Source organism: Pseudophryne corroboree, chromosome 1 (genome assembly GCF_028390025.1).
Source record: "Pseudophryne corroboree isolate aPseCor3 chromosome 1, aPseCor3.hap2, whole genome shotgun sequence".
Lineage (NCBI taxonomy): Eukaryota > Metazoa > Chordata > Amphibia > Anura > Myobatrachidae > Pseudophryne > Pseudophryne corroboree.
Window position 1 is genome coordinate 400,134,116 of NC_086444.1, and position 26,832 is coordinate 400,160,947.

Below are 26,832 nucleotides of genomic sequence, written 5' to 3' on the forward strand. Positions count from 1 at the left end.
AAGTAGCAATCCGTAGGTCTACTTGTGACCAAATTATATCAACAGTTTATTGTGTGGACACAATAGTCCCTTTAGAATAAAATTTCACAGTCTCTGTGGTACCACTCAGATTTCTGTCCAAGAACGGGGGAGAGCGCTGTGTAATGCAGATGACCACAGCGGTGTGCTACGACCCCTTAGTGCCCTCCTTTCGCGTTTCTCCGCCAGTGGGGCAAGCGGTTTCGTCAGAGGAATATCATAGCTGCAGTGTCGGATCATTTTTTATAGCAGGACTAGCCAATCATTGTGCTGATTACCTTAATTGCACTCAGTTGTTGAACTATGCATGTGTGGCTTGTTAATATGTCCACCCAACACATACAATTGTCACTATTAAGAACAAACAAACATTTATCCATTGCAACATTTCTTGACAATTGTTAACATTTAATAATAGTTTTTAATAGTTTCTTTGGTGGTATGTATCTGCAACAGTTTCTAAAAGAAAAATACTTAATAAAATCAAAATAAAATCTAATTATTAGAACTGACCAGGAGACTAAAAATACTCAATGTACAATACTATATATTAAGAAATCCCTCCACAGGCCCAGTGCAGCCTCAGTAGCTCAGAGGGTGTTTACACTGCACGCAACACCCGGAGTCGGGTGGTATTCATGTGACCGGCGGTCGGGTGACCGACAGTCACATGACCTCCTCCACCATGCCGAGCGCTCACTATCCCGATGGTCGGCATGCCGACCAACAGGGACTATTTCCACTCGTGGGTGTCCACGACACCCATAGAGTGGGAATAGAACCCGTGGCGACCGCAGGTCACCACCGAGCCCGCAGCGTGGCGAGCGCAGCGAGCCCGCAAGGGGCTTGCTGCACTCGCCCCTCCCCGCCGGGATCCCGGCGTCGGTATGCTGCCGGGATCCCGGCGCCGGTCAGCCGTACTACACCCCCCGGAGTCACGGGTTCAAATCTGTCCAGGATCCACATTTTAACATACCATTTCTTACAATAGTGGTACTCCTGAAACTTTTTTATATGAATAGAAAAATAAAAAATATATAAATATATATACTCTCATTAGTGGTAATAGGTATGATAACATAGTTGTATCTTCTAGGGACATCTTAAATGTGTTATCTATACACAGAAATACCTATCCATTAATCTTATATCTTATCGTATCCAATCTAATAGAATAACAATTAAATTGTAGCTTTAGAATCATCATAGATACAATCCAAATGAATTCCATACCTGTTAGGGTTACAATTTATCTGAACTTAAAAAATAAAAATAAATGAAAAATGAAAGGGAGAGGAGAAGAGAGCGGTGGGCAAAGGGAAAGGATATAAAGTTTTGATTTCGAATACCTACAAACACTTTCTAGAGACCGAAAGGAAAGATATCATTCTAGATGGTATAACATATAGTAAAGGGGAAATTCAATTATATGGGAAAAAGAGGGGGGGGGTTAGAGATGTCACAATAAACTAACAACCCCCAATGTTGTTCAGTTCGATATTCTCATTGAGACCACCAGGAGTAAGGGTACCCAGTGAAAATATCCAAAAGGCCTCTCTTGTACACAGGCAATTGTATCTGTCCCCACCTCTTGGGGTAGGGGCTACTGATTCAATCCCCTGAACAGTTAGCACTTCAACGTTCCCAGCATGATGGTAAACTACGTGCCTTGATAGGCTATGTTTTAAATTCTTCTTCAATACGTTCCTTCTGTGCTCTAGAAACCTAGTATTCAAACTCCTGGTGGTCCTACCTACATATTGTTTCCCACATCTACAGCTCACTAAATATATAACATAAGTCTGTTGCAATTAATAGCAGTCTCTATAGCAAATGTAAGACCCAAATTCATAGATCTAAAACTCATACTTCTATTTATCATAAAGGGGCAAGTAAGACAGTTTTTTTCTACCACATTTGTAGCAACCTCTCAAGGGTGTTAACCAGCTTTTAGTTGTAGATATATCCTTCTTCTGTCCCTGAAAAGAACTCGGAGAAATAAAATTCTTAATATTTTTAGCCTTACGAAAAACTACTTTTACTGCCTCCCCCAAAGATGGTTTTAGAATTGTATCTAATTTAAGGATTTCGAAGTTTTTATTCAATATATTTTTTATTTCATTAGAACATGTATTGTATTTAGTTATAAATGGAAGTATTATATTATCATCGTTGGTATTATTAATTTGTACCCCATCCCCCTTAGTCTTAGACAAAAGAGAACTTCTATATTTTTCCACTACTTTTTCAAGTGATTTCTCCAATAATGCCAGGGGGTACCCTTGATCTAAAAAGGCCTCAGTGAGTGTAGTAGCATGTTTATGAAACTCACTAAGCTCAGTACAGTTCCTCTTCATCCTTAGGTATTGTCCAGCTGGTATATTATTCTTCCACTTTTGGTGGTGACAGCTATTCTAATTCAAATAGCTGTTACAATCAACCTCCTTCCTAAAGGTACCAGTTACTATATTACCTTCCCTGGCAGAGAGAGCAATATCCAGATAATTAATGTGAGTAGAGTGACAAGAAAGCGTGAACTTAAGCCCAAAAGTGTTAGAATTTATATAAGAAATAAAAGAAGAAATAGTAGAAGCCCCATCCCAAATCATAAAAAGATCATCTATGTACCGACCATATAGCACCAAGTTCGCCCTATATGGGCCCCCCCAGATGTATTCTTCTTCGAAGAGGCCCATATATAAATTCGCAAAACTAGGGGCAAACTTGGTGCCCATGGCGGTACCATGTACTTGAAGAAAAAACTGTGAATTGAATAAAAAGTAGTTATGTGCTAAAATATACTCTATTGACTCTAATACGAACTCACGTCGCTCGGGCATCAGTCCCACATCAGTAGTAAGGTAGTGGCGACACGCCTCTATACCCTCACGGTGTGGGATGTTCGTATAGAGGGATTCAACATCACAGGTCAAAAAGACATAGTCTTGTTGCCACTCAATCCCTCCCACTAGATTCAAAAAGTGGGTGGTGTCTCTGATGTAAGACTGAAGGCCCACGACGTGAGTCTGTAAAAAAGAGTCAACAAAGGCTGAAAGATTAGAAGTGAGGGACCCAACACCTGAAATTATGGGACGACCAGGAGGTGCTACCAGAGATTTGTGTATTTTAGGAAGGTGATAATAAGTGGGAATGATAGGATAAGGATTAAACAAAAACATAAACTCATCTTTGGTGATTGCTCTCTCTGTCAGGGCTTTGTCCAGAATTATCCTCAGCTTTTGGAGAATTTTTTCAGTGGGATTCATACACAATTTCTGATAATAATCTTTATTATAAAGTTGTCTTTCAGCTTCTTCTAAATAAGATAACCTATCCTGTATTACAACCCCCCCTCCCTTGTTGGCATTTTTAATTATAATGTTGTTGTCCTTTTTTAGAGAAATTAGTGCTCGACGTTCATTTCTACTTAAATTATCTCTCTTCAATGATCTTTTGTTCGTCTTATCACACAAAAGGTGCAGATCGTTCAGTGTTGACGTATAAAATGTCTCAATATAAGCATTCCTATGTTGCATTGGGTAAAACTCAGATCTTTTTCTAAATTTCCTATTCCCTTCTACCTTATCTGCTGTATCAAATATTTTCACTGATTGATTACCCACAGAAGATTCTCCTTCACCATTTTCTACCAGTAAGGAATTCAATATAGATAACCCTCTATCGTCTTCCTCATTCAAAACTATTGGTATACCTTCAATTTCTTTATTTTTGAGGGATTTATTAGTAAAATATCTTTTACGACAAAGATCTCTTGTAAATTTATTTAATGCTACAAAAAGTTCAAAAATATCAGGTTGTGCCGATGGTACAAATTTCAAACCCTTTGCGATAACCGCTTTCTCATGCTCACTCAAAATCCCAGTTGATAAATTATAAATACCCCTATTTCTTATCCTAGTCTTACGTTTTTGGCATTGTACCTTCTGTCCTCCCCTACATCCTCTATTTCTTCTCTTGATGTTTTTGGGGTAGGGGTGGTCCTTTGAAACTGTTCGAATCTGTTTTGAGTCTCCCACCTTTGTCTCTCTCTTTGACCTTAAGAAACTTGAGATACCTTGTCTTTACTTTTATGCATGGTGTCTCTTTCATTTTGAATACCCTCTTTAGGCCTGGCTCCTCTATCCTCATAACCATTCCTCTCTCTATTGGGAGGACATTCATTCCCTCCACTCAAGTCCGTGTAGTGGTGAGCCAGACTCCCCTTCTTCTCATATTTATCATCTAACCCTTCTCCCTGACTTCTCACCTTTTCATTATGGGAAAAATTCCTAGAGTTCTCATCCTGGCCATAGCGATTTGTTCTCCTATCAATATGCGTGTCTCTATAGGCAGGTGTCCTATCTCTTTTCACATTTCGGTATCTAGGGTACCTATTATGGGTACTCCTCGATCTAGTTCTATTAGAATGATGATAATCATCACTTCTTTCTTTTCTTTTGTTATAGGTCCTGACTCTATCAGATCTAAAATCATTATTATCCCTTTCTAGTTTTTTCTTTTTAAATCGGATAAGGGAGTGTTCGAATTCATTAATCCTATTATTGAGTACTTCATCACGCTCTTTAAATTCCTTGCTATTCTCATGTGGTTTTAAAAGTTCTTGTATCTTTTCGATCTCCTCTGAAACTTTCAATACTTTTTCTTTCCTATAAGTAATCAGTAATTTAATCAGGGAAAAAGAACAGCCATCAAGGATCTCATTCTATTGGTTAGTTAAATCCGGATCATCTTTGAATGAACAGGATTTAAAAACCCGTAACCCCCTTGTAATTTTTCTTGTATCTAAATATTTAGTAAGGGTTTCTTGATCCCACTAATGTCTTGTTTCTGCCTTTAAAAGGGATTCTAATTAATTAAATAGTTTCCCCATTTCTGGGGCTTCTACCAAACCATCAACATCATCAGTATTATTATCATTCAATAACATCTTTCTCCTGGTCAGTCTATCAGAAATGCTTCTAAATGAAGCCATAGTGAATATATTTAGTTTTACTCTTAAAAATTATTATAATTAATCCTATTATGGACTCTTAAATAAGCTGCTATGAAAAAACAGTAACCATAAAGAATAACACAATAATACATAAACACACAGCGCTTATATAACCACCAAAAAATCTATTATCACTATCTGGTTTAATTAGTATCAAGTTTCTGCAGCTCCTACTGGTGGTACTGTTCCACCCACTAAATACCAGAAATACAATAGCGCTTATAAAGGAGCGCTAAAACAAAGATATACAATTCAATTCAATTATAATCAATTTATTTAAATACACTCCACATGGAGCACAGTTAAAATAGTATTCATAAAATGTGCAATTACTTCAATCCCATGCCCTTATCTCCAAATAAATGTCCATTAAAGCTTGAATTTCCCCTTTACTATATGTTATACCATCTAGAATGATATCTCTCCTTTCGGTCTCTAGAAAGTGTTTGTAGGTATTCGAAATTAAAACTTTATATCCTTTCCCTTTGCCCACCGCTCTCTTCTCCTCTCCCTTTAATTTTTCATTTATTTTTATTTTTTAAGTTCAGATAAAATGTAACCCTAACAGGTATGGAATTCATTTGGATTGTATCTATGATGATTCTAAAGCTACAATTTAATTGTTATTCTATTAGATTGGATACGATAAGATATAAGATTAATGGATAGGTATTTCTGTGTATAGATAACACATTTAAGATGTCCCTAGAAGATACAACTATGTTATCATACCTATTACCACTAATGAGAGTATATATATTTATATATTTTTTATTTTTCTATTTATATAAAAAAGTTTCAGGAGTACCACTATTGTAATCAATGGTATGTTAAAATGTGGATCCTGGACAGATTTGAACCCGTGACTCCGGGTGTTGCGTGCAGTGTAAAAACCCTCCGAGCTACTGAGGCTGCACTGGGCCTGTGGAGGGATTTCTTAATATATAGTATTGTACATTGAGTATTTTTAGTCTCCTGGTCAGTTCTAATAATTAGATTTTATTTTGATTTTATTAAGTATTTTTCTTTTAGAAACTGTTGCAAATACATACCACCAAAGAAACTATTATTAAATGTTAACAATTGTCAAGAAATGTTGCAATGGATAAATGTTTGTTTGTTCTTAATAGTGACAATTGTATGTGTTGGGTGGACATATTAACAAGCCACACATGCATAGTTCAACAACTGAGTGCAATTAAGGTAATCAGCACAATGATTGGCTAGTCCTGCTATAAAAAATGGTCCGACACTGCAGCTATGATATTTCTCTGACAAAACCGCTTGCCCCACTGGCGGAGAAACGCGTAAGGAGGGCATTTCTGTTTTGATCCCGTTGCCCGTAGTTTCTCCATTTCATCTTGTGACCTTGCGGCGGGCCGGCGAGCCATTTGACCGGGGATGCAGCTGAAGCGGGACCTGGCTAATGAGGTCCGCTCCCCGTGTAGCAGGAGCCGCGACGGCCGTGAGTATCCAGCATCTCATACTACGGCTGGGAAAGATCTAAGGGGTCGTAGCACACTGCTGTGGTCATCTGCATTACACAGCGCTCTCCCCCGTTCTTGGACAGAAATCTGAGTGGTACCACAGAGACTGTGAAATTTTATTCTAAAGGGACTATTGTGTCCACACAATAAACTGTTGATATAATTTGGTCACAAGTAGACCTACGGATTGCTACTTAGGAAAGCTTTAATGGACGTTTATTTGGAGATAAGGGCATGTGATTGACGTAATTGCACATTTTATCAATACTATTTTAACTGTTCTGCTAACAAGCAGAAATTGCGATGCGTTCGCAATTTCTTCTTGTTTAACTGGGGAGGCATCGGCCAGCATGCTGGGTGGCCTTGCCCAGCGATGGGCGGCCCCTAGCATGCAATCCAGGGGATTGCAAATTCTGTTAATTAGCAGAATTTGCAATCCTTACTGAATTAGGCCCTTAATTTCCTCAATTCAGATGTGGTTTTCTTGCAATTATTGTTGCTCTCTATTGCCATTCACAACAGCTAATCTGAGCATAGGGATACCCACTACTGTCCCTAGATTTCTATCCATCGGCTTATAATTGCTGATACAGCGGTACCATTGTCGCAAATTGAATCAAGTTGCAGAGTCTGAGTGCTTGTGAAGACGCACAGGCTGAGCTGCTCCCTGGGATGCTGGGGGCTCTCTAGTAGCAAGTAAGATCGCAACTGCTAATTAATGCACACCCAGAAAACGCCATCTGTTCGGCCATGACATGCCTGCATTTACCCGAAAACTCCCCGTTACCACCTGCAAACGCTGTCTATCTGTCATTCACTTTGCAAGTAATCCCCTATTTGCGAACACCATTGCAATTCATTCACTTGTGCACTACGGCTCAGATGCATGCACAGTTAGAAAACATTGACCGATCTGCGAACAACAGCCACTTTGCAAAAGGATCTGACTTAGGCCCTGTGTTATAGCAGTTAAACTAACATTTTCATAAAAAATAAAGGAGACGAGAGTGTCCTGACACACCTCTTAGTGGGTGAGAATAAGTACAGTGGAATATGATTTATGTAACATCAAAAAAAAGAAAGTGATCCAATGGTTTTATATGGAATGTACATAAAAATTGGGTTCTGAAAACAGTTGGCTTGAACAAAGAACAATCATTGGTCTTTTTTCAATTGAGTGATTATCAGTGGTCTATGCATGTGTCTAAGTTGCACTGCAGGTGTGCCTCGATGGTGTTGCGACGGAGGTCACAGAGAGGATTTATATGAAAAATGATTGTGAGGCACCGTTTGGGGGATGTAAGGGGCAGAGGTGAGGAAAATGCAAGCATGTTGCAACAGTTTTCGTGGCTTCTGCAATCTCATATGCGGGTGGTTCTCAAACTGTGTGCTGTGGCACCCTGGGGTGCCTTGGGGTACTTGCAGCTGTACCCTTGGTTGGTGGACCAGAACCAATTCAAATTATTTACAGGTCAATATAATTTATAAAACCAGTGCTTGTGGCTTCCAATCATAAACTATGTGGACAAACAGAACTGAATCCTGTCCCTCGCCACATAACTGACCTAAGGATGACATATAAACACAATTTACTTGATTTCATATTTTTTCCTGATTTTCTCAATAAGAAACTTTTGGCCTAGGGGTGCTGTGAAAAAATTTCTGATACTCTAGGGCACCGTGACTCAATAAAGTTTGGGAACCACCGCCGTGTGCAGCTGCAATGTCTCTGGCGTCTTACTTCCTGTGGCCATGCTGTGTGACCATAGGCCACTCAAAACTCCTATAAATGACTGATCTGCGGCTTTGTACAGAGCCACTCAATACAAATCCCGTCAGCTGCAACATTTGAATATTTTTATAGTCACTGCCTACAATACAGCTGCAAATGCATTAGTGTACATCTCTGAATCAGGACCATTTTTCAGGCACCATGACAGTTTTCAATAAAATGACTTGTATAGCCACAGTGAGAGAGAGAACTTACATTTGGGGCTCAACACAGAAACTTACAGCACATCATATTGGCTACTAGCACAATAGACAAGTGCTCTTTAGAAATATACTTATTTCGGTCTGCAATTCTCCAGCACTTAGTTGAGGTATAGTTACAGTAGGTTAGCTGAGTTTGGATGTGTGGGAAGACTTGTCACACATTAAAGTTACAATAAAAGCAGCAGTGATTTGATATAAGCATGTGAATTCATGTAAAGTTTTGTTTTTGCCACTGTGTAACTTTTATTACACATAATCTATCCTTTCTATGCTGCTTTCTATTCTATATGCTTAGTATACGCACCTAATCAGTGCCGTTTCTTGCAGCAGACGAGCCGTGCAACCTCACGGGGCGCCCACTGTGGCACTTGTACCTTACTGCTCCTCTCCTCCCTCCTCTTCCCGAGTACTCCGCGCGGGGGGTGGAGTTTCGAGGAATGACGCGGTTGCATCGTGACATCACAACGCAACCACTTCATTCTGCAAAACTCTGCCCACCAGCATTCCCCTTGACAATGAGCATTCCCCTTGACAATGAACACTCCCCTTGACAACAAGCACTCCCATTGGCAATGAGTATGGATCCCAGAGCTTAAAACCATTGGCAACGAGCATGACACCCAGCTCATGAAACCCCTGGCAACAAGCATGACACCCAGTGCATGATAACCCTGGCTACGAGCATGACACTCAGTGCATGATACCCCTGGCAACGAGCATGACACACAGAGAATGAAACCCCTGGCAACAAGCATAACACCCAGCGTGTGCAAGCGCTGGCAATGAGCAAGTAATTTAAAAGTACAGGTTGAGTATCCCTTATCCAAAATGCTTGGGACCATAAGTATTTTGGATATCGGATTATTCCGTATTTTTTAATAATTGCATACCATAATAATATATCATGGCGATGGGACCTAAGTCTAAGCACAGAATGCATTTATGTTTCATATACACCTTATATACACAGCCTGAAGGTCATTTTAGACAATGGGGGTAATTACAAGTTGATCGCAGCGGGAATTTTTTTAGCAGTTGGGCAAAACCATGTGCACTGCAGGGTGGGCAGATTTAACATGTGCAGAGATAGTTAGATTTGGGTGTGGTGTGTTCAATCTGCAATCTAATTTGCAGTGTAAAAATAAAGCAGCCAGTATTTACCCTGCACAGAAATAAAATAACCCACCCAAATCTAACTCTTTCTGCACATGTTATATCTGCCTCCCCTGCAGTGCACATGGTTTTGCCCAACTGCTAAAAAATTTCCTGCTGCGATCAACTTGGAATTACCCCCAATATTTTTTAATAACTTTGTGAATTAAACAAAGTGTGTGTACATTCCAGTGACGTGTGGTGAGGTCAATGGCTGGGGACGCACTGGCTTCTCCAGTACAGGGGAAGATGCGCCTGGTGCGGGGCACCACACGCACTGGCTTCTATACAGTCACTATATTATAGTAGTACGCAGGAGTCACGCATCGTCTGCTAGGAGCTCAACATTCTATTCCGGCTGCCAGTCCCCATTCCCTGAGTACGTGTACTGAGGTCTCCCATATAGATGTGTTGGTATGTGACCCCTTATGTATGTGTATGGGCCATACACTTATGGGTGACTCTAGGGTACTGTCCCTGTGTGTTCTGTGTAGCGCCTGGTGATAGGCGGGCGCTGCTGAGAGGAGGAGGAGAGCACCGGGCGCCACTGCACAATGCACCTTTCAGCTTACCACCACCACTGCCTCCAGGTCCAGCACCGCTGATCATCTGCACTTTGCTCTCTGGCCTCCCCGGCACTGCCAGCAGCGGGGTAACGGAGAGCACCAGGCGCCGCTGCACAATGCACTCACAGCTTACCACCGCCGCTGCCTCCAGGTCCAGCAGCGCTGATCATATGCACTTTACTCTCCAGCCTCCCAAAGTGCTGCCAGCTGCGGGGTAACGGAGAGCACCGGGCGCTGCTGCACAATGCACTTACAGCTTATCACCGCCGCTGCTTCCAGGTCCGACACCGCTGATCATCTGCACTTTGCTCTCTGGCTGATGCTGTCAGGAAGGCTCACATCACCCCCAGCAGGACAGTAGTCATGTGGGATGAAGAGAGGGGAGCCTTGTTCTGCCGCCTTGTATCTGTAATTGGACCAGCGGATCCAGCACTGGATCCGCTCTCCAATCACATGTGCCTCGCTGGCAGGGGAAGCCCGTCCCTGTTAACGAGGCACATGTATAAGTGCCGCTTTCACTGCTTTTTCTCTTACGTCCTAGAGGATGCTGGGGACTCCGTAAGGACCATGGTGTATAGACGGGCTCCGCAGGAGACATGGGCACTATAAAGAACTTTAGAATGGGTGTGCACTGGCTCCTCCCTCTATGCCCCTCCTCCAGACCTCAGTTAGATCCTGTGCCCTGAGGAGACTGGGTGCATTACAGGGAGCTCTCCTGAGTTTCTCTGAAAAAAGAATTTTGTTAGGTTTTTTATTTTCAGGGAGCACTGCTGGCAACAGGCTCCCTGCATCGTGGGACTGAGGAGAGAGAAGCAGACCTACTTAAATGATAGGCTCTACTTCTTAGGCTACTGGACACCATTAGCTCCAGAGGGAGTCGGAACGCAGGTCTCACCCTCGCCGTTCGTCCCGGAGCCGCGCCGCCGTCCTCCTCACAGAGCTGGAAGATAGAAGCCGGGTGAGTATAAGAAGAAAGAAGACTTCAAAAGGCGGCAGAAGACATCAGGTCTTCTCTGAGGTAATGCGCAGCGGTAACGCGCCATTGCTCCCACACACAACACACACGGCAGGCACTGATGGGTGCAGGGCGCAGGGGGGGCGCCCTGGGCAGCAATTTTAAACCTCTAGGACTGGCTAAAATGAATATATAGGCTCCAAGGGCTGTATATAGTAAATCCCCCGCAAGTATTTAAAAAATCGAGCAGGACCGAAGCCCGCCGCTGAGGGGGCGGACCTTGATCCCTCAGCACTAACCAGCGCCATTTTCTCCACAGACACTGCAGAGAAGCTGGCTCCCCGGACTCTCCCCTGCTGAACACGGTGACACAGGGCAGAAAAGAGGGGGGGGGGGGGGCACTTGTAATGCGCAGTGGGTGTATTATATGCACATAATTATATAAAAGCGCTATTTATCTGGGAATTGGTTTTTCCAGTGTCAATTGGCGCTGGGTGTGTGCTGGCATACTCTCTCTCTGTCTCTCCAAAGGGCCTTATTGGGGATCTGTCTCCATATAAATATCCCTGTGTGTGTGGGGGTGTCGGTACGAGTGTGTTGGCATGTCTGAAGCGGAAGGCTCTTCTAAGGAGGAGGTCGAGCAGATGATTGTGGTGTCTCCGTCGGCAACGCCGACACCTGATTGGTTGGACATGTGGAATGTTTTAAATGCAAATGTGACATTATTACATAAAAGGATGGACAAAGCAGAGTCCAGGGAAAAAGCAGGGAGTCAATCCATGGCTTTGACTGTGTCACAGGGCCCTTCAGGGTCTCAAAAACGTCCCCTATCCCAAATGGCAGACACTGATACCGACACGGATTCTGACTCCAGTGTCGACTACGATGATGCAAGGTTACACCCAAGGGTGGCAAAAAGTATTCATTATATGATTATTGCAATAAAAGATGTTTTGCATATCACAGATGACCCCTCTGTCCCTGACACGAGGGTACACATGTTTAAGGAAAAGAAACCCTCTGTGACATTTCCCCCATCTCATGAGCTGAACGCATTATTTGAAAAAGCTTGGGAAACTCCAGACAAAAAACTGCAGATTCACAAAAGAATTCTTATGGTGTATCCTTTCCCGGCACAGGACAGGGTACGGTGGGAATCCTTGCCCAGGGTAGACAAGGCTTTGACGCGCTTATCCAAGAAGGTGGCGCTACCGTCTCCAGACACGGCAGCCCTCAAGGATCCTGCTGATCGCAGACAGGAAACGACTTTAAAATCAATTTATACACATACGGGTGCTTTGCTCAGATCGGCAATAGCATCGGCTTGGGTTTGTAGCGCAGTAGCAGCTTGGACAGATACCTTGTCAGCTGATATTGATACCCTAGATAGCAAAGAAATAAAATAAAGGTATTGCGCTGACCTCCTGGTGGAGAAATAACTTCTAATATTTCCTTCTTAGGGGTATCTTCAAAGTAATACTGCTGCTGCTACCCAAAATGAGGGATGTTTTGCGCCCCTCTTAATTAGGATAGAAACAAGAAAACAAACAGAATGCTGCTGGTATTACTGGGAAAAAAAAACCTTAATCGCTGATATAATTAATACTCATTAGCGGTGTGAATAAAATAGTGACCTTTAATTTATACCATAAAACAAACCAAAGAAAATAGAAAAAAACAGTGATAATAAAACAAATGATAAAATATATTGCTGAGATGGAAATATCAGACAGAGAGTATTTTATCCGATTCACCTGAAACAAAAAAGTCCTTTACAGGCTGTAATGATATTGCACAATGCCCCTGCTCAGTATCATAGTCTCATAAAGTAATCCAGATGATTAATTCTTGCTGGCCAGAAGAAAACATTGTTTCATTTTTGCGCATAAAATATGTGAAGATGTAGCACTTTTGAATAGTAACACTTTTGAATTAAATTCATCCACACATGCCACAATGTAGCAGTATGGAACCAGCTGGATACAATGTCCTTTGTTAAGGTGTTTAAAAATGAGGATCCCTTAATCACATAGTCTTTCTATAAAAGGTTACCTGGGTCCCACGGCACTGGTGCTGTTCCTCTTATTAACTCCTACTGGACCTGCCAGCGTTTTACAACAAGGGAGGAGGATGTAAGTCCGTGTAATCTCCGTGGTCCCGTTCTCTTCACTGACGTCAGTACTGTGTGCGGTGATGTGCACAGCGGCACTCCGGTGATCTCCTGTTACGCGTTTCTCCGCCTATTCCCTCGGCGGCTTCCTCAGACATCTCAAGCAAGAATTAATCATCTGGATTACCTTATGAGACTATGATACTAAGCAGGGGCATTGTGCAATATCATGACAGCCTGTAAAGGACTTTTTTGTTACAGGTGAATCGGATAAAATACTCTCTGTCTGATATTTCCATCTCAGCAATATATTTTATCATTTGTTTTATTATCACTGTTTTTTCTTTTTTTCTATTTTCTTTGGTTTGTTTTATGGTATAAATTAAAGTTCACTATTTTATTCACACCGCTAATGAGTATTAATTATATCAGCGATTAAGGTTTGTTTTTCAGTAATACCAGCAGCGCTCCCATTCTGTTTGTTTTCTTGTTTTTATACCCTAGATAGGGATACCATTTTATTGACCTTAGGTCACATCAAAGACGCAGTCTTATATATGAGGGACGCTCAGAGAGACGTCGGCCTACTAGGTTCAAGGGCCAACGCCATGGTGATTTCTGCTAGGCCAGCACTGTGGACCCGCCAGTGGACGGGTGATGCCGACTCAAAAAGGCATATGGAAGTTTTACCTTACAAGGGAGAGGTTTTATTTGGGGAAGGTCTCGCGGACCTGGTTTCCACAGCTACCACGGGTAAATCTACTTTTTTGCCTTATGTTCCCCCACAGCAAAAGAAAACACCACAGTATCAGATGCAGTCCGCTCCGGTGGGGGCACGTCTTCGACTCTTCAGCCACGTCTGAGTTCAGTCGGACGTGGATCCTTGGGTGATGGAAATTGTATCCCAAGGCTACAAGCTGAAATTCGAAGACGTGCCTCCCCGCCGATTCTTCAAATCGGCTTTACCAACGTCTCCCCCAGAGAGGAAGATAGTTTTAGCTGCAATTCAAAAGCTGTGTCTACAGCAAGTGATTATCAAGGTTCCCTTAATACAACAGGGAAAAGGGTACTATTCAACCCTATTTGTGGTTCCGAAACTGGATGGCTCAGTCAGACCCATTCTAATCTTAAAATCCCTGAACCTGTACTTAAAAAGGTTCAAGTTCAAGATGGAATCGCCCAGGGCAGTGATCTCCAGCCTGGAAGGGGGGAATTTTATGGTGTCACTAGACATAAAGGATGCATACCTTCATGTCCCCATTTATCCTCCTAATCAGGCGTACCTGAGGTTCGCTGTACAGGACTGTCATTACCAATTTCAGACGTTGCCGTTTGGGCTTTCCACGGCCCCGAGGGTTTTCACCAAGGTAATGTCGGAAATGATGGTACTCCTGCGCAGGCAAGGAGTCACAATTATCCCGTACTTGGACGATCTCCTGATAAAAGCGAGATCAAAGGAACATTTGCAGAAAAGCATGTCGCTCTCCCTGAGAGTGCTGCAGCAACATGGCTGGATCCTAAATCTACCAAAGTCACAGTTGGTTCCAACAACTCGGCTGTCTTTCTTAGGCATGATTCTGGACACAGAACAAAAGAGGGTTTTTCTCCCGATGGAAAAAGCCCAGGAACTCCAGAACATGGTCAGAGAGATGTTAAAACCAAAAAGAGTGTCAGTCCATCAATGCACTCGAGTACTGGGGAAAATGGTGGTGACCTACGAGGCCATCCCCTTCGGCAGGTTTCATGCGAGGACTTTTCAGTGGGACCTTCTGGACAAGTGGTCCGGGTCCCACCTTCAAATACATCAGAAAATAACCCTGTCCCCCAGGGCCAGGGTGTCTCTCCTGTGGTGGCTGCAGAGTGCTCACCTTCTAGAAGGTCGCAGGTTCGGCATTCAGGACTGGGTTCTGGTGACCACGGATGCGAGCCTCCGAGGATGGGGAGCAGTCACACAAGGAAGGAATTTTCAGAGACTGTGGTCAAGCCAGAAGGCTTGTCTACACATCAACATACTGGAATTAAGGGCCATATACAACGGCCTACCACTAGCTGAGAATCTTCTTCGCGACCTACCGGTTCTGATTCAATCAGACAACGTCACAGCCGTGGCTCATGTAAACCGCCATGGTGGGACAAGGAGCAGAGTGGCAATGGCGGAAGCCACCAGGATTCTGCGCTGGGCAGAAACTCACGTAAGCGCTTTGTCAGCGGTATTCATTCCGGGAGTGGACAACTGGGAAGCAGACTTCCTCAGCAGACACGATCTCCATCCAGGAGAGTGGGGACTTCATCAAGAAGTCTTTGCAGAGATAAGTCTTTGGGGACTTCCTCAAATAGACATGATGGCATCACGCCTCAACAAGAAGCTTCGGAGGTATTGTGCCAGGTCAAGGGACCCTTAGGCAGTAGCGGTGGACGCCATGGTGACACCATGGGTGTTTCAGTTGGTCTATGTGTTCCCTCCTCTTCCTCTCATCTCAAAAATATTGAGAATCATAAGTCGAAAAAGAGAACAGACAATACTCATTGTTCCAGATTGGCCTCGAAGGGCCTGGTATTCAGATCTTCAGGAGATGCTCACAGAAGATCCCTGGCCTCTTCCTCTCAGGGAGGACCTGTTGCAGCAGGGACCCTGTGTGTTCCAAGACTTACCGCGGTTACGTTTGACGGCATGGCGGTTGAACACAAAATCCTAGCGGGAAAAGGTATTCCGGAGGAAGTCATCCCTACTCTGATTAAGGCTAGGAAAGAGGTGATGGCGAAACATTATCACCGCATCTGGAGGAAGTATGTATCTTGGTGTGAAGCCAAGAATGCTCCTACGGAAGATTTCCACTTGGGCCATTTTCTCCACTTTCTACAGACAGGAGTGGATATGGGCCTAAAGCTAGGCTCCATTAAGGTACAGATTTCGGCCCTATCTATATTCTTCCAGAAGGAATTGGCTTCTCTCCCAGAAGTCCAAACTTTTGTAAAGGGAGTGCTACACATCCAGCCTCCTTTTGTGCCCCCAGTGGCATCATGGGACCTTAACGTGGTGTTACAGTTCCTAAAATCTCACTGGTTTGAACCTCTTCAAACAGTTGAATTAAAGTTTCTCACTTGGAAAGTGGTCATGTTGTTGGCCTTGGCATCTGCAAGGCGGGTGTCCGAATTGGCGGCCTTATCTCAGAAGAGCCCCTATCTCATTTTCCATGAGGATAGAGCAGAGTTGAGGACTCGTCCTCAATTTTTGCCTAAGGTGGTGTCATCGTTTCATATGAACCAACCTATTGTGGTGCCTGTGGCTACGGGAGACTTGGAGGATTCCAAATCCCTTGATGTAGTCAGGGCCTTAAAAATTTACGTAGCCAGGACAGCTCGGGTTAGAAAAACAGAGGCACTGTTTGTCCTGTATGCAGCCAACAAGGTTGGCACTCCTGCTTCTAAGCAGACTATTGTTTGCTGGATCTGTAACACGATTCAGCAGGCTCATTCTACGGCTGGATTGCCGTTACCAAATTCAGTAAAGGCCCATTCCACTAGGAAGGTGGGCTCTTCTTGGGCGGCTGCCCGAGGCGTCTCGGCCTTACAGCTTTGCCGAGCAGCTACTTGATCGGGTTCAAACACTTTTGCAAAATTCTACAAGTTTGATACCCTGGCTGAGGAGGACCTCATGTTTGCTCAATCGGTGCTGCAGAGTCATCCGCACTCTCCCGCCCAGTTTGGAGCTTTGGTATAATCCCCATGGTCCTTACGGAGTCCCCAGCATCCTCTAGGACGTAAGAGAAAATAAGATTTTAAACCTACCGGTAAATCTTTTTCTCCTAGTCCGTAGAGGATGCTGGGCGCCCGTCCCAGTGCGGACATATTTTTGCATGACTTGTATATAGTTATTGCTTACATAAGGGTTATGTTACAGTTAAGATCAGTCGTTGGCTGATACTGTTTTGTTCATACTGTTGACTGGTTGCGTATATTCCAGGTTATACGGTGTGGATGGTGTGGGCTGGTATGAATCTTGCCCTTGGATTAACAAAAATCCTTTCCTCGTACTGTCTTTCTCCTCTGGGCACAGTTTCTCTAACTGAGGTCTGGAGGAGGGGCATAGAGGGAGGAGCCAGTGCACACCCATTCTAAAGTTCTTTATAGTGCCCATGTCTCCTGCGGAGCCCGTCTATACCCAATGGTCCTTACAGAGTCCCCAGCATCCTCTACGGACTAGGAGAAAAAGATTTACCGGTAGGTTTAAAATCTTATTTTTCAATGGGCTTTTACAGCTCAGTGCTTGGCCCCGCCCACCCGCTCTATCCCCGTTACCGTTGTCAGCGGGAGGTACTTGCTATCAGTGCCTCCCAAACTTGTTTTATGCCTTAAAATTATTAGAATACTATAAAGAAGATACTTATGACACAGAATATGTGTCATAAGTATCTTCTTTGTATTACTGTAATCATTAATGACAGGGGAGACACTGCCTCCCCTGACTGCATGTCCCTGGTACAATCACACAATTCATTTATGTTTCATATACACCTTATACACACAGCCTGAAGGTCATTAAATACAATGAGGCAGATTTATTAAGCTCAGTGAAGTGATAAAGTGGAAGGTGATAAAGGACCAGCCAATCAGATTCTTACTGCCATGTCACAGGCTGGGTTTGAGAAATGAAGGTTAGTAGCTGACTGGCTGGAGCATTATCACCTTCCACTTTATCACTTCACCGAGCTTAATAAATCGACCCCAATATTTTTAATATTTTTGTGTATTAAACAAAGTTTGTGTACATTGAGCCATCAGAAAACAAAGGCTTCACTATCTCAGTCTCACTCAAGAAATTCCGTATTTCGGAATATTCCGTATTTCGGAATATTTGGATATGGGATACTCAACCTGTAATTAGAAGCTTTACTGTAGGGCATAATTTATCACGGGTATTGCGGTATGGCATAATATGGTGTAAGGGGCATTACTGTGTGGGGCTTAATATGGTGGGATTTTTTTTATTCCTGTGGTGGATGAGGTCTGTTGTTGCAGGGTCAAAAACTGGGGTTTAAGGTAGCATTTTCCTGCAAGGCCACGCCTATTTTTAGTGAGGCCATGCCCATTTTAAAGAGAACACGCTCCCTCACTGGGAGCACGTGCGCGCAAAATAGGTTTTTTTAATGTTTTTATGTCTATAGGGGAGAAGCGCATTTTTAATGTCTATATGGGGGGTGCGCACTTTTTACTGTTCGCACTGGGAGCCAAATTGTCTAGAAACAGCCCTGCACCTAATCCCTAACTGTAACATTTCTTAGTCTACAATCTATAGTGCAAGTCAGAATGAACGTCTTGTATTATATGCATCAAGGCTATGTTACTTATGGTCATGTATTGTTGTGAGTAAGTGTTGGCCTTTAGACCACTAGTCGTCTGTTAGTACAGTAGCTGAGGCATGGGTCAAACATTGGGTTCGGAGGAGGGAGAATAGTCCAATTCCCCAACAATGGGTTGGGAGAATCAATTCTTAGTTATTAGTCACTGGTCACTGCTAAACTGGCCCGTTTCATCTTCGACCTTGAACACTACTAGTTTAAGTATATTTACAAATACATAATTAATTATTATTATTAAATAAATACACATACAGTACAGGGAGTCATCAGGAGTTTAAAACTCAAAGCTTTTATTAAATTGTTTCAGCAGGTTTAGTCACACAGTGGCATGTGGGGTAATCATGCCATGGGAAAAACAGCAGCAGATCAGGTAAAACCCTTCCGGTATCTCTTTCTCTTCAGTGGCACTGGGGAGAGGAAATCTTTCTTTTAATTGGCGGGGTGGAAGGCTCCCCTCTGGTGCCACTGCATATCACGGATGCGCCTCACAGACTGGATCTGGGGGTGCTGGGCGCCAAAATCTGAGCTGTCCTTATAATCCCCCTTCTCAAACAGGTACTGGTAACCTCTGTAACCTGGGTACTGATAGCCAACCCACCTGCAAGAAATCACCACACTGATATGTTAATACATTTATGTTATCTCATATGTTTATATTATCTCATCTCATTGTCACATGAGTATAAGACCTCTTTGTGGGAATGTTTTTATTATTTTTACTTTATTGTAAAATAGGGCAATAGGGACATTGTTGGCTTGACTTTCCTATTCTACAATGAACTGAAATCAGGATGTTCAGCTCTGAGGCAACGGAGAGATGAGGCTGTTACATCAGCAATGGTTGGATATATACACACATATTCATAGCTGGTCTATTAAATGCCTTTCGGATCCTCTCTGACGGAGAGGATCTGACAGTTCAGTATTCGATTTGCGGGCAATTCCGACAGTTTTTTGCCCATTTTCGACAATGCTGATACGACTTTTTTTAAAAGTCGGATTGACATTGTCGAAAACGGGCCAAAAAAGTGTCGGAATTGCCCGCAAATCCGACAAAACACGTGGATCCACGGCTAAACCAACGATCCACGTGTTTTCCGAAAAGTCGGATTTTGTAAGAAAGTCAGAAAAACTGCACTATATTTGAATAGGTCCAAATTCGACCTAAAAAAGTCGGAAAGTGCATTTTTTTCAGATTTTTTTTTAAAATACAACAGTAATTGAATAGACCCCATAGTAGTCTGCTGAGTGTAGGTTTTGCATGCCTGATAACATGTTTCAATATGTTGTGCGCAGAGTTAAATAAGAGTTTTATTACATTGGATAGTAACAAAACCAAGACAATGGGGGTCATTCCGAGTTGATCGCTAGCTGCCATTGTTCGCAGCGCAGCGATCAGGCTACAAATTGACATTTCTGCACATGCGTATGCACCGCAATGCGCACGCAACGCACGACGTACGGGTACAAAGTCCTTTGTGGTTTTGCACTGGTTCTAGTGAAGCTTTCAGGCGCACGGCAGAACGCAGGAAGATTGACATGAAGTGGGCGTTTCTGGGTGGCAACCGACCATTTTAAGGGAGTGCTTAGAAAAACGCAGGTGTGTCGGGGAAAACGCAGGCATGGCTGGGCGAACGCTGGGCGGGTGTGTGACGTCAAAAGACGTCCCTCCATCGTTAGAAACAATGCACACGAAGAGTAACTACAGGGCTGGTCTTGTTTTGCACAAAATGATTTTGCAGGCGCTCTGCTGCACAAGCGTTTGCACTTCTGCAAAGCGACAATACACTCCCCGGAGGGTGGCGAAAATGCGTTTGCACGGCTGCTAAAAGTAGCTAGCGAGCGATCAACTCGGAATGACCCCCAACGTCCCAAATGTAATAGCCTGTGATTTGCAGGCACTGGCACAAATCTGGCAAGATACTGTAGCTGCTAAATTTACAAAGGCAATACGTTTTACGACAAAATCAGGTTGGTTTTGCTTTAAAACCTATTGCTACTTTAAAGCTAGCATTTATCTCGTATCGTGCCAGTGTCTGCAAATTGCAGGCTATTACATTTGAGCCACTTTCATAACCAATTTTCCTGACCAGCCTAATGTTTTAAGACTGTAATGAAAATGTAAAAACAAGGAATCATTTCCAATCTATTCCCAACAGTGTCTCATGTAAAAAGTTTCCAGAAGTTATGGAGAGAGCATAAATGAAAATTAAAAAATAATTAAAAGTATTACACAACTTATAGTTCCTTTTATTATATATCAAAAGGTTTAATATAAAATTGCGCACATTATATTTCAATGGTAAGAATTTAATATAGTACCCTTTAAGAGCACAGGGGCAGATGTATGATTCGGCTATATGGGAATATGCAGGGGCAATGTATGAATGGTCAGCATCGCTGAAAGTTCAGATACCTGCAGCTATCGACTTCAACAGCTGCAGCTGGCGTTGCCCTATCTCCACAGCAGGGACAGTGCCATTCCTGTCTGTGGAGGTATACGGACTCCAGGCTACACAGGAGATCTCATGTGAGTAGTGAGATATCACGGATGCCCAGTGAGCCAGCTGGGGGAGCAAAGCAGCACATCAGCATTAGGTTGATACACTGTGGGGAGGCTAGCAACGATTGCAGGAGGGGGGAGTTTTCATACATGTTAATAGTACATCTCGTCGCTGCTGCTTTCTGCTTAACCTTGGTAAACAGGCAAAGCAGGAAGGATTATACCCTCATATAAAGTGTGGGTATAATACTCACACTTACTGTATCTACCCCACAGTCCTCTAAGTTACTAAATTGAGTAACTTGTTGTTTATTTTCATTGATATTTAAACAAATTACCGTACAAGTGAACCCACAGCTATACCACCACACTAATGCTGTGCACACACTGGGCAAATGTGTTTATTGTTTTGGGATTGCTGTTGCTCTCTTTTGCCATCTCAGTTGCGATTACAGGTTGAGTCTCCCTTATCCAAAATGCTTGGGACCAGACGTATTTTGGATATCGGATTTTTCCGTATTTTGGAATAATTGCATACCATAATGAGATATCATGGCGATGGGACCTAAGTCTAAGCACAGAATGCATTTATGTCACATATACACCTTATACACACAGCCTGAAGGTAATTTTAGCCAATATTTTTCATAACTTTGTGCATTAAACAAAGTGTGTGTACATTCACACAATTCATTTATGTTTCATATACACCTTATACACACAGCCTAAAGGTCATTTAATACAACATTTTTAATAACTTTGTGTATTAAACAAAGGTTGTGTACATTGAGCCATCAAAAAACAAAGGTTTCACTATTTCACTCTCACTCAAAAAAGTCCGTATTTCGGAATATTCCGTATTTCGGAATATTTGGATATGGGATACTCAACCTGTATATGGTAATATGGGCAGAAGCTAACCTGTGCATAACTGCAGAAACATCAGTACCATTGTCGCATATTGGGGGTCATTCCGAGTTGATCGCTCGTTGCTGATTTTCGCAACGGAGCGATTAAGGCTAAAATGCGCATGCGCATGGTACGCAGTGCGCATGCGCTAAGTATTTTAGCACAAAACTTAGTAGATTTACTCACGTCCGAACTAAGAATTTTCATCGTTGTAGTGATCGGAGTGTGATTGACAGGTAGTGGGTGTTTCTGGGTGGAAACTGGCCGTTTTCTGGGAGTGTGCAGAAAAACGCAGGCGTGTCAGGGAAAAACGCGGGAGTGTCTGGAGAAACGGGGGAGTGGCTGGCCGAACGCAGGGCGTGTTTGTGACGACAAACCAGGAACTAAACGGACTGAGCTGATCGCAATCTGTGAGTAGGTCTGGAGCTACTCAGAAACTGCTTAGAATTTTCTATTCGCAATTCTGCTAATCTTTCGTTCGCTATTCTGCTAAGCTAAGATACACTCCCAGAGGGCGGCGGCCTAGCGTGTGCAATGCTGCTAAAATATGCTAGCGAGCGAACAACTCGGAATGACCCTCCATTGGGTCATAATGCAGATTCTGAGTACTTATGAAATGCACAGGCTGAGCTGCTCTCCCTGGTCGCTGAGGGCTCTCCAGTAGCAAGTAAGATCCTAACTGCTAATTTATGCACGCCCAGAAAATGCCATCTGGATAGCTATGACACGTCTGCATTTACGCGATCGTTCCCCATTACCACCCCCAAACTCTGGGGCAGATGTGATAGGACAGATAATTGTGAAGTGTGTATGCAGCACCAGGGCCCAACACTCTAAAACCCATCAGACTGGCGCCAATCATACTGTAGAGTAGGGGTGGGCAAAATACGGCCCGCGGGCCGGGTGCGGCCCACAAACCGATCATGCCCGGCCCGCTGCCGCCCACCTGCGCGCAATGACAAGCGGCCCGACCAGCTGAGCTGCTTCTCATTGCTCGGCAGTACTACCTCCAAGATACCAGCGCCAGTCCAGGGGCGGAACTGCCGGAGACAATGGAGTCTTTTGCTGCAGTGCTCCAGCCCTGATCTGGGCACTTCGACTCCATTGTCCCGGCCAGATTCCAGCCCAGGTCACCGGCAGCGGCTGCGAGCTGATGCCTGCAGCTGTGCGGCTCTATTAGCCGCAGCCGGCACTATGTGATCTTTCCCCTCCTGCTCCTTGTCAGCCTGCACAGCTCCTCCTCCTCCTTGGCCTGCTACTCTCACTTACCCTCCGAGTCCCAGCCAGTCAGGCAAAGATCCGCCTCTGAGACAAAGGGAAGGACTTTACTTTGCACTGCAGTTAGAGGTGGGCTCTCAGTCACAGGGGTCTCTCGGGGCATGTGTCCTGGGCCCCCCCTCCTTCAATGGGACATCACTGATTACCAGAAAGGAGGAAGCAGTGTCCCAGCAGGGGCGGGGGCGGGGCTACCTAGCACTGTGCACAGCCCTGATGCTCCTGCACTTTAACATGCATGGCACTGGCAGATAGGATGATGGACCTGTCAAAGTTTCCATGCAGTGACAGTCTTTAAGGCATACCTCCCAACTGTCCCAGTGTCCCGCGGTGGGAGGGGCAGTTGGGAGGCTCCTGATCACTCGCTGCTCTGCTCAGTTGAGAGCAGAGCAGCGTTGAATAGACGCTGTGCGCTTGCGCACAGCGTCTATTCCAGTGAGCTAGAGGGAGAGTGCTGGCCATGCCCCCTCAGTGCCGAAAATGGGGCGTGGCTCGAGATCACGGGCCCTCCGTAAAGCCACGCCCCTTTCACATAGGCCATGCCCCCTTTTCGGGCACAGGCGCGCTACGCGCGCCAAGATGTCCCTCTTCCCTGTTCTTCAGAGCTGGGAGGTATGTTTAAGGTATGAGGGACCATAAATGATATTATGTCTGTGTAACTGTATATGATAATGTGCCTGTAACTCTGTGTATGTGTCTGTATATGTCTCTGTGTAACTCTATATGTGTCTGTAGCTCTGTATGTGTGTCTGTAACTCTGTATGTGTCTCTGTAGCTCTGTATATGTGTCTGTGTAACTCTGTGTATACTGTATGTCTGTAACTCTGTATATGTATCTGTGTAACTATGCATCTGTAGTTCTGTGTATGTGTTGGATCAGTATGATTCACCGCCGTTTGGGATCCTGGCGGTCAAAATACTGATGCCGGGATCCCGATATCTCGAAACCGACAGGGGTGAGTAAGGGGTGTTCTCCCCTCTCCCCATCCCCCTAACCCTCCCTCCCCACAGCATAACCCTAACCTCCTCCCTTGGTTCCTAACCCTAACCACCCCCCATGGTTGCCTAAACCCAACCCCCTGTCCCCGTTGCCTAAACCTAGCCTCCTCCCCGTAGCCTAACCCTCCGAGGGTGGTGCCCAACCTTAACCTCCCCTCCTCGCAGCCTAACCCTAACCCACCTGGACGCAGCCTAACCAACCCCCCCCCCCCTTACAGTGTGTAAAAGAAAGATCTACCTGCTGTAATGTGTCATGTAAAAGGGAGCTTTACCTGCCGTAATGTGTAATAGGGGCTCTACCTGCAGTAATGTGTAAAATGGGTCTCTACCTGGCATAATGTGTGACAGGGCTCTGCTGGCGTAATATGTGTAAAAGGGGCTCTACCTGGTGTAATGTGTGTAAGTGGCGCTACTCTGTGGCGTAATTTGAATAATGGATACTATTGTGCAGCCCAATATGAATCTGTATTATGTTTTGACCACGCCCCTTCCACACGAAGCCACGTCCCTATATTATTGGCGCATGGGGGGGGGGCTGCTATTTTGTGTGCGGCCCCCGAATACTGACAGGAAAGTGTCAAGTGGCCCCTCAGCTGAAATAATTGCCCACCCCTGCTGTAGAGTGTGCTGCACAGCACGGTCCTGTTGTTTTGGCATCATTCAGAATGTGCAGTGTGTGCGGACCTTGGCTGATGTCTAGTGTATAGTGTACAAAGACACTAGGGCCCTCTGGGAGTGTATCTTAGCTTAGCAGAATAGCGAACAAAAGATTAGCAGAACTGCTACTAAATAATTCCCTGCAGTTTCTGAGTAGCTCCAGACCTAGTCCTAGACTACGATCACCTCAGTCCGTTTAGTTCCTGGTTTGACGTCACAATCACGCCCTGCGTTCGACCAGCCACTCACCCGTTTCCCCAGCCACTCCTGCGTTTTTACCTGGCACGCCTGCGTTTTTTAGCACACTCCCTGAAAACGGCCAGTTTCCGCCCAGAAACACCCACTTCCTGTCAATCACACTACGATCACTCGAACGATGAAAAAACGTTGCTCGAGCTTGTGTAAATCTACAAAGTTTTGTGTGAAAGTACTTAGAGCATGCGCGCTGCGTACCATGCGCATCGGCAGCGAGCGAACAACTCGGAATGACCACCTATATTGGCAAGACAATTTGGACTCAAAAGGATCATTTGGAACTAAGGGGTTTATTTACTAAACCTCAGATGGAGATAAGGTGGATGGAGATAAAGTACCAGCCAATCAGGTCCTAGCTGTCATTTTTCAAATGACTCATTTTCCAGACTGTGACATGGCAGTTAGGAGCTGATTGGCTGGTACTTTATCTCCATATAAGGCTTAGTAAATAGACCCCTAACTGATTATTGGGTAGTGTATGCTGTGTATACAAGCCATTCAGTCTAGTTAGCATCATTGGGCAAAATCTTATAGTATGTACCCAGCATAAGACTAACTTTTATTCTTTAATGAACAAGCTGTTCATCATACAGTATATTCCATAATGCAACAAGCTGAAAGCGTGTAGATGACTTTTTGTTGTATAGCATTTAATAAGAAATCTTTGGTAAATGGTATTTCATTAAAGTCATTAGGGCAGATGCAACTAAGCTTTTGAAAGTGATAAAGTGGAGAGAGAGATAAAGTACCATCCAATCAACACCTGTCATTTTTTAAACACAGCCTGTAACATGGCAGTTAGGAGCTGATTGATATTATATCTGTCCACTTTATCACTCTCCACAGCTTAGTACATCTGCCCCATTATCTGAAGCAAATACAGTAAATAGCAGGCCCGGCCGTCCCCCTTGCGTCGTAACTCCTCCCCCTTACGGAAAAGGTCCCTTAGGCCACTTGATTCTAGCATCTACCAGAAGTGAGGCAGCTCCAATCTGTGGCAGGTAAGAACAAGGGAGAGGTGGAACAATCACCCTGTCCTGGTATCACTGGTAGCAACAGATAGCCAGTTAACTAACAGAGGAGGCAGCAGAAGTGCAGCCATGCCAGTGCTCTGGTGTAAAGCATCCAGAGTTGAGGGCCAGTTGATTTGCGAAAGGTGGCAAAAAAGTCTGCACACAGGCAGCAGGTGGGCAGGCCACATGGGCCATGATGGGCCACTTATCCAATATGCTGCAGTTGAATTACGGTGGTAAAGTGTGTAGTCACCCGATACCAATGTGGACAGTGATCCGTGCTTATCCCGAGTGTTAATACCCAACCTGGGGATATTAAAAATGTATGATCTTCATTGATAGTGCCACCTGTGCTTAGCATCTATGACATAAAACCATTGACAGGAAACCATCGATGGCATGACCCATCAATGGGAATCACTGATATAAGCAGCTCTACTGTGCTGTGTAATGTGAATTGATACTGTTATGTGGCCACACCCCTTCCCCATGAAGCCACACCCCTATATATTCCTCTAAGGGGCGCCAAAATACATATTCGCATACCAAAAAAAATATGCTCGG

At 44.1% G+C, this 26,832-nt stretch overlaps 1 protein-coding gene across 1 annotated transcript in view; it reads right to left on the reverse strand.

Annotated features, from left to right (window-relative positions):
• Positions 1-18,920: 18,920 nt before the first annotated feature.
• The window catches only part of CRYBB2 (crystallin beta B2), a 32,562-nt gene continuing 24,650 nt past the window's right edge, over positions 18,921-26,832 (reverse strand). The window contains exon 6 of the mRNA XM_063913436.1: positions 18,921-19,255. Coding sequence (XP_063769506.1) covers positions 19,087-19,255 — 169 coding nt within the window. The 3' untranslated portion in view covers positions 18,921-19,086. The remainder of the gene's footprint in view (positions 19,256-26,832) is intronic.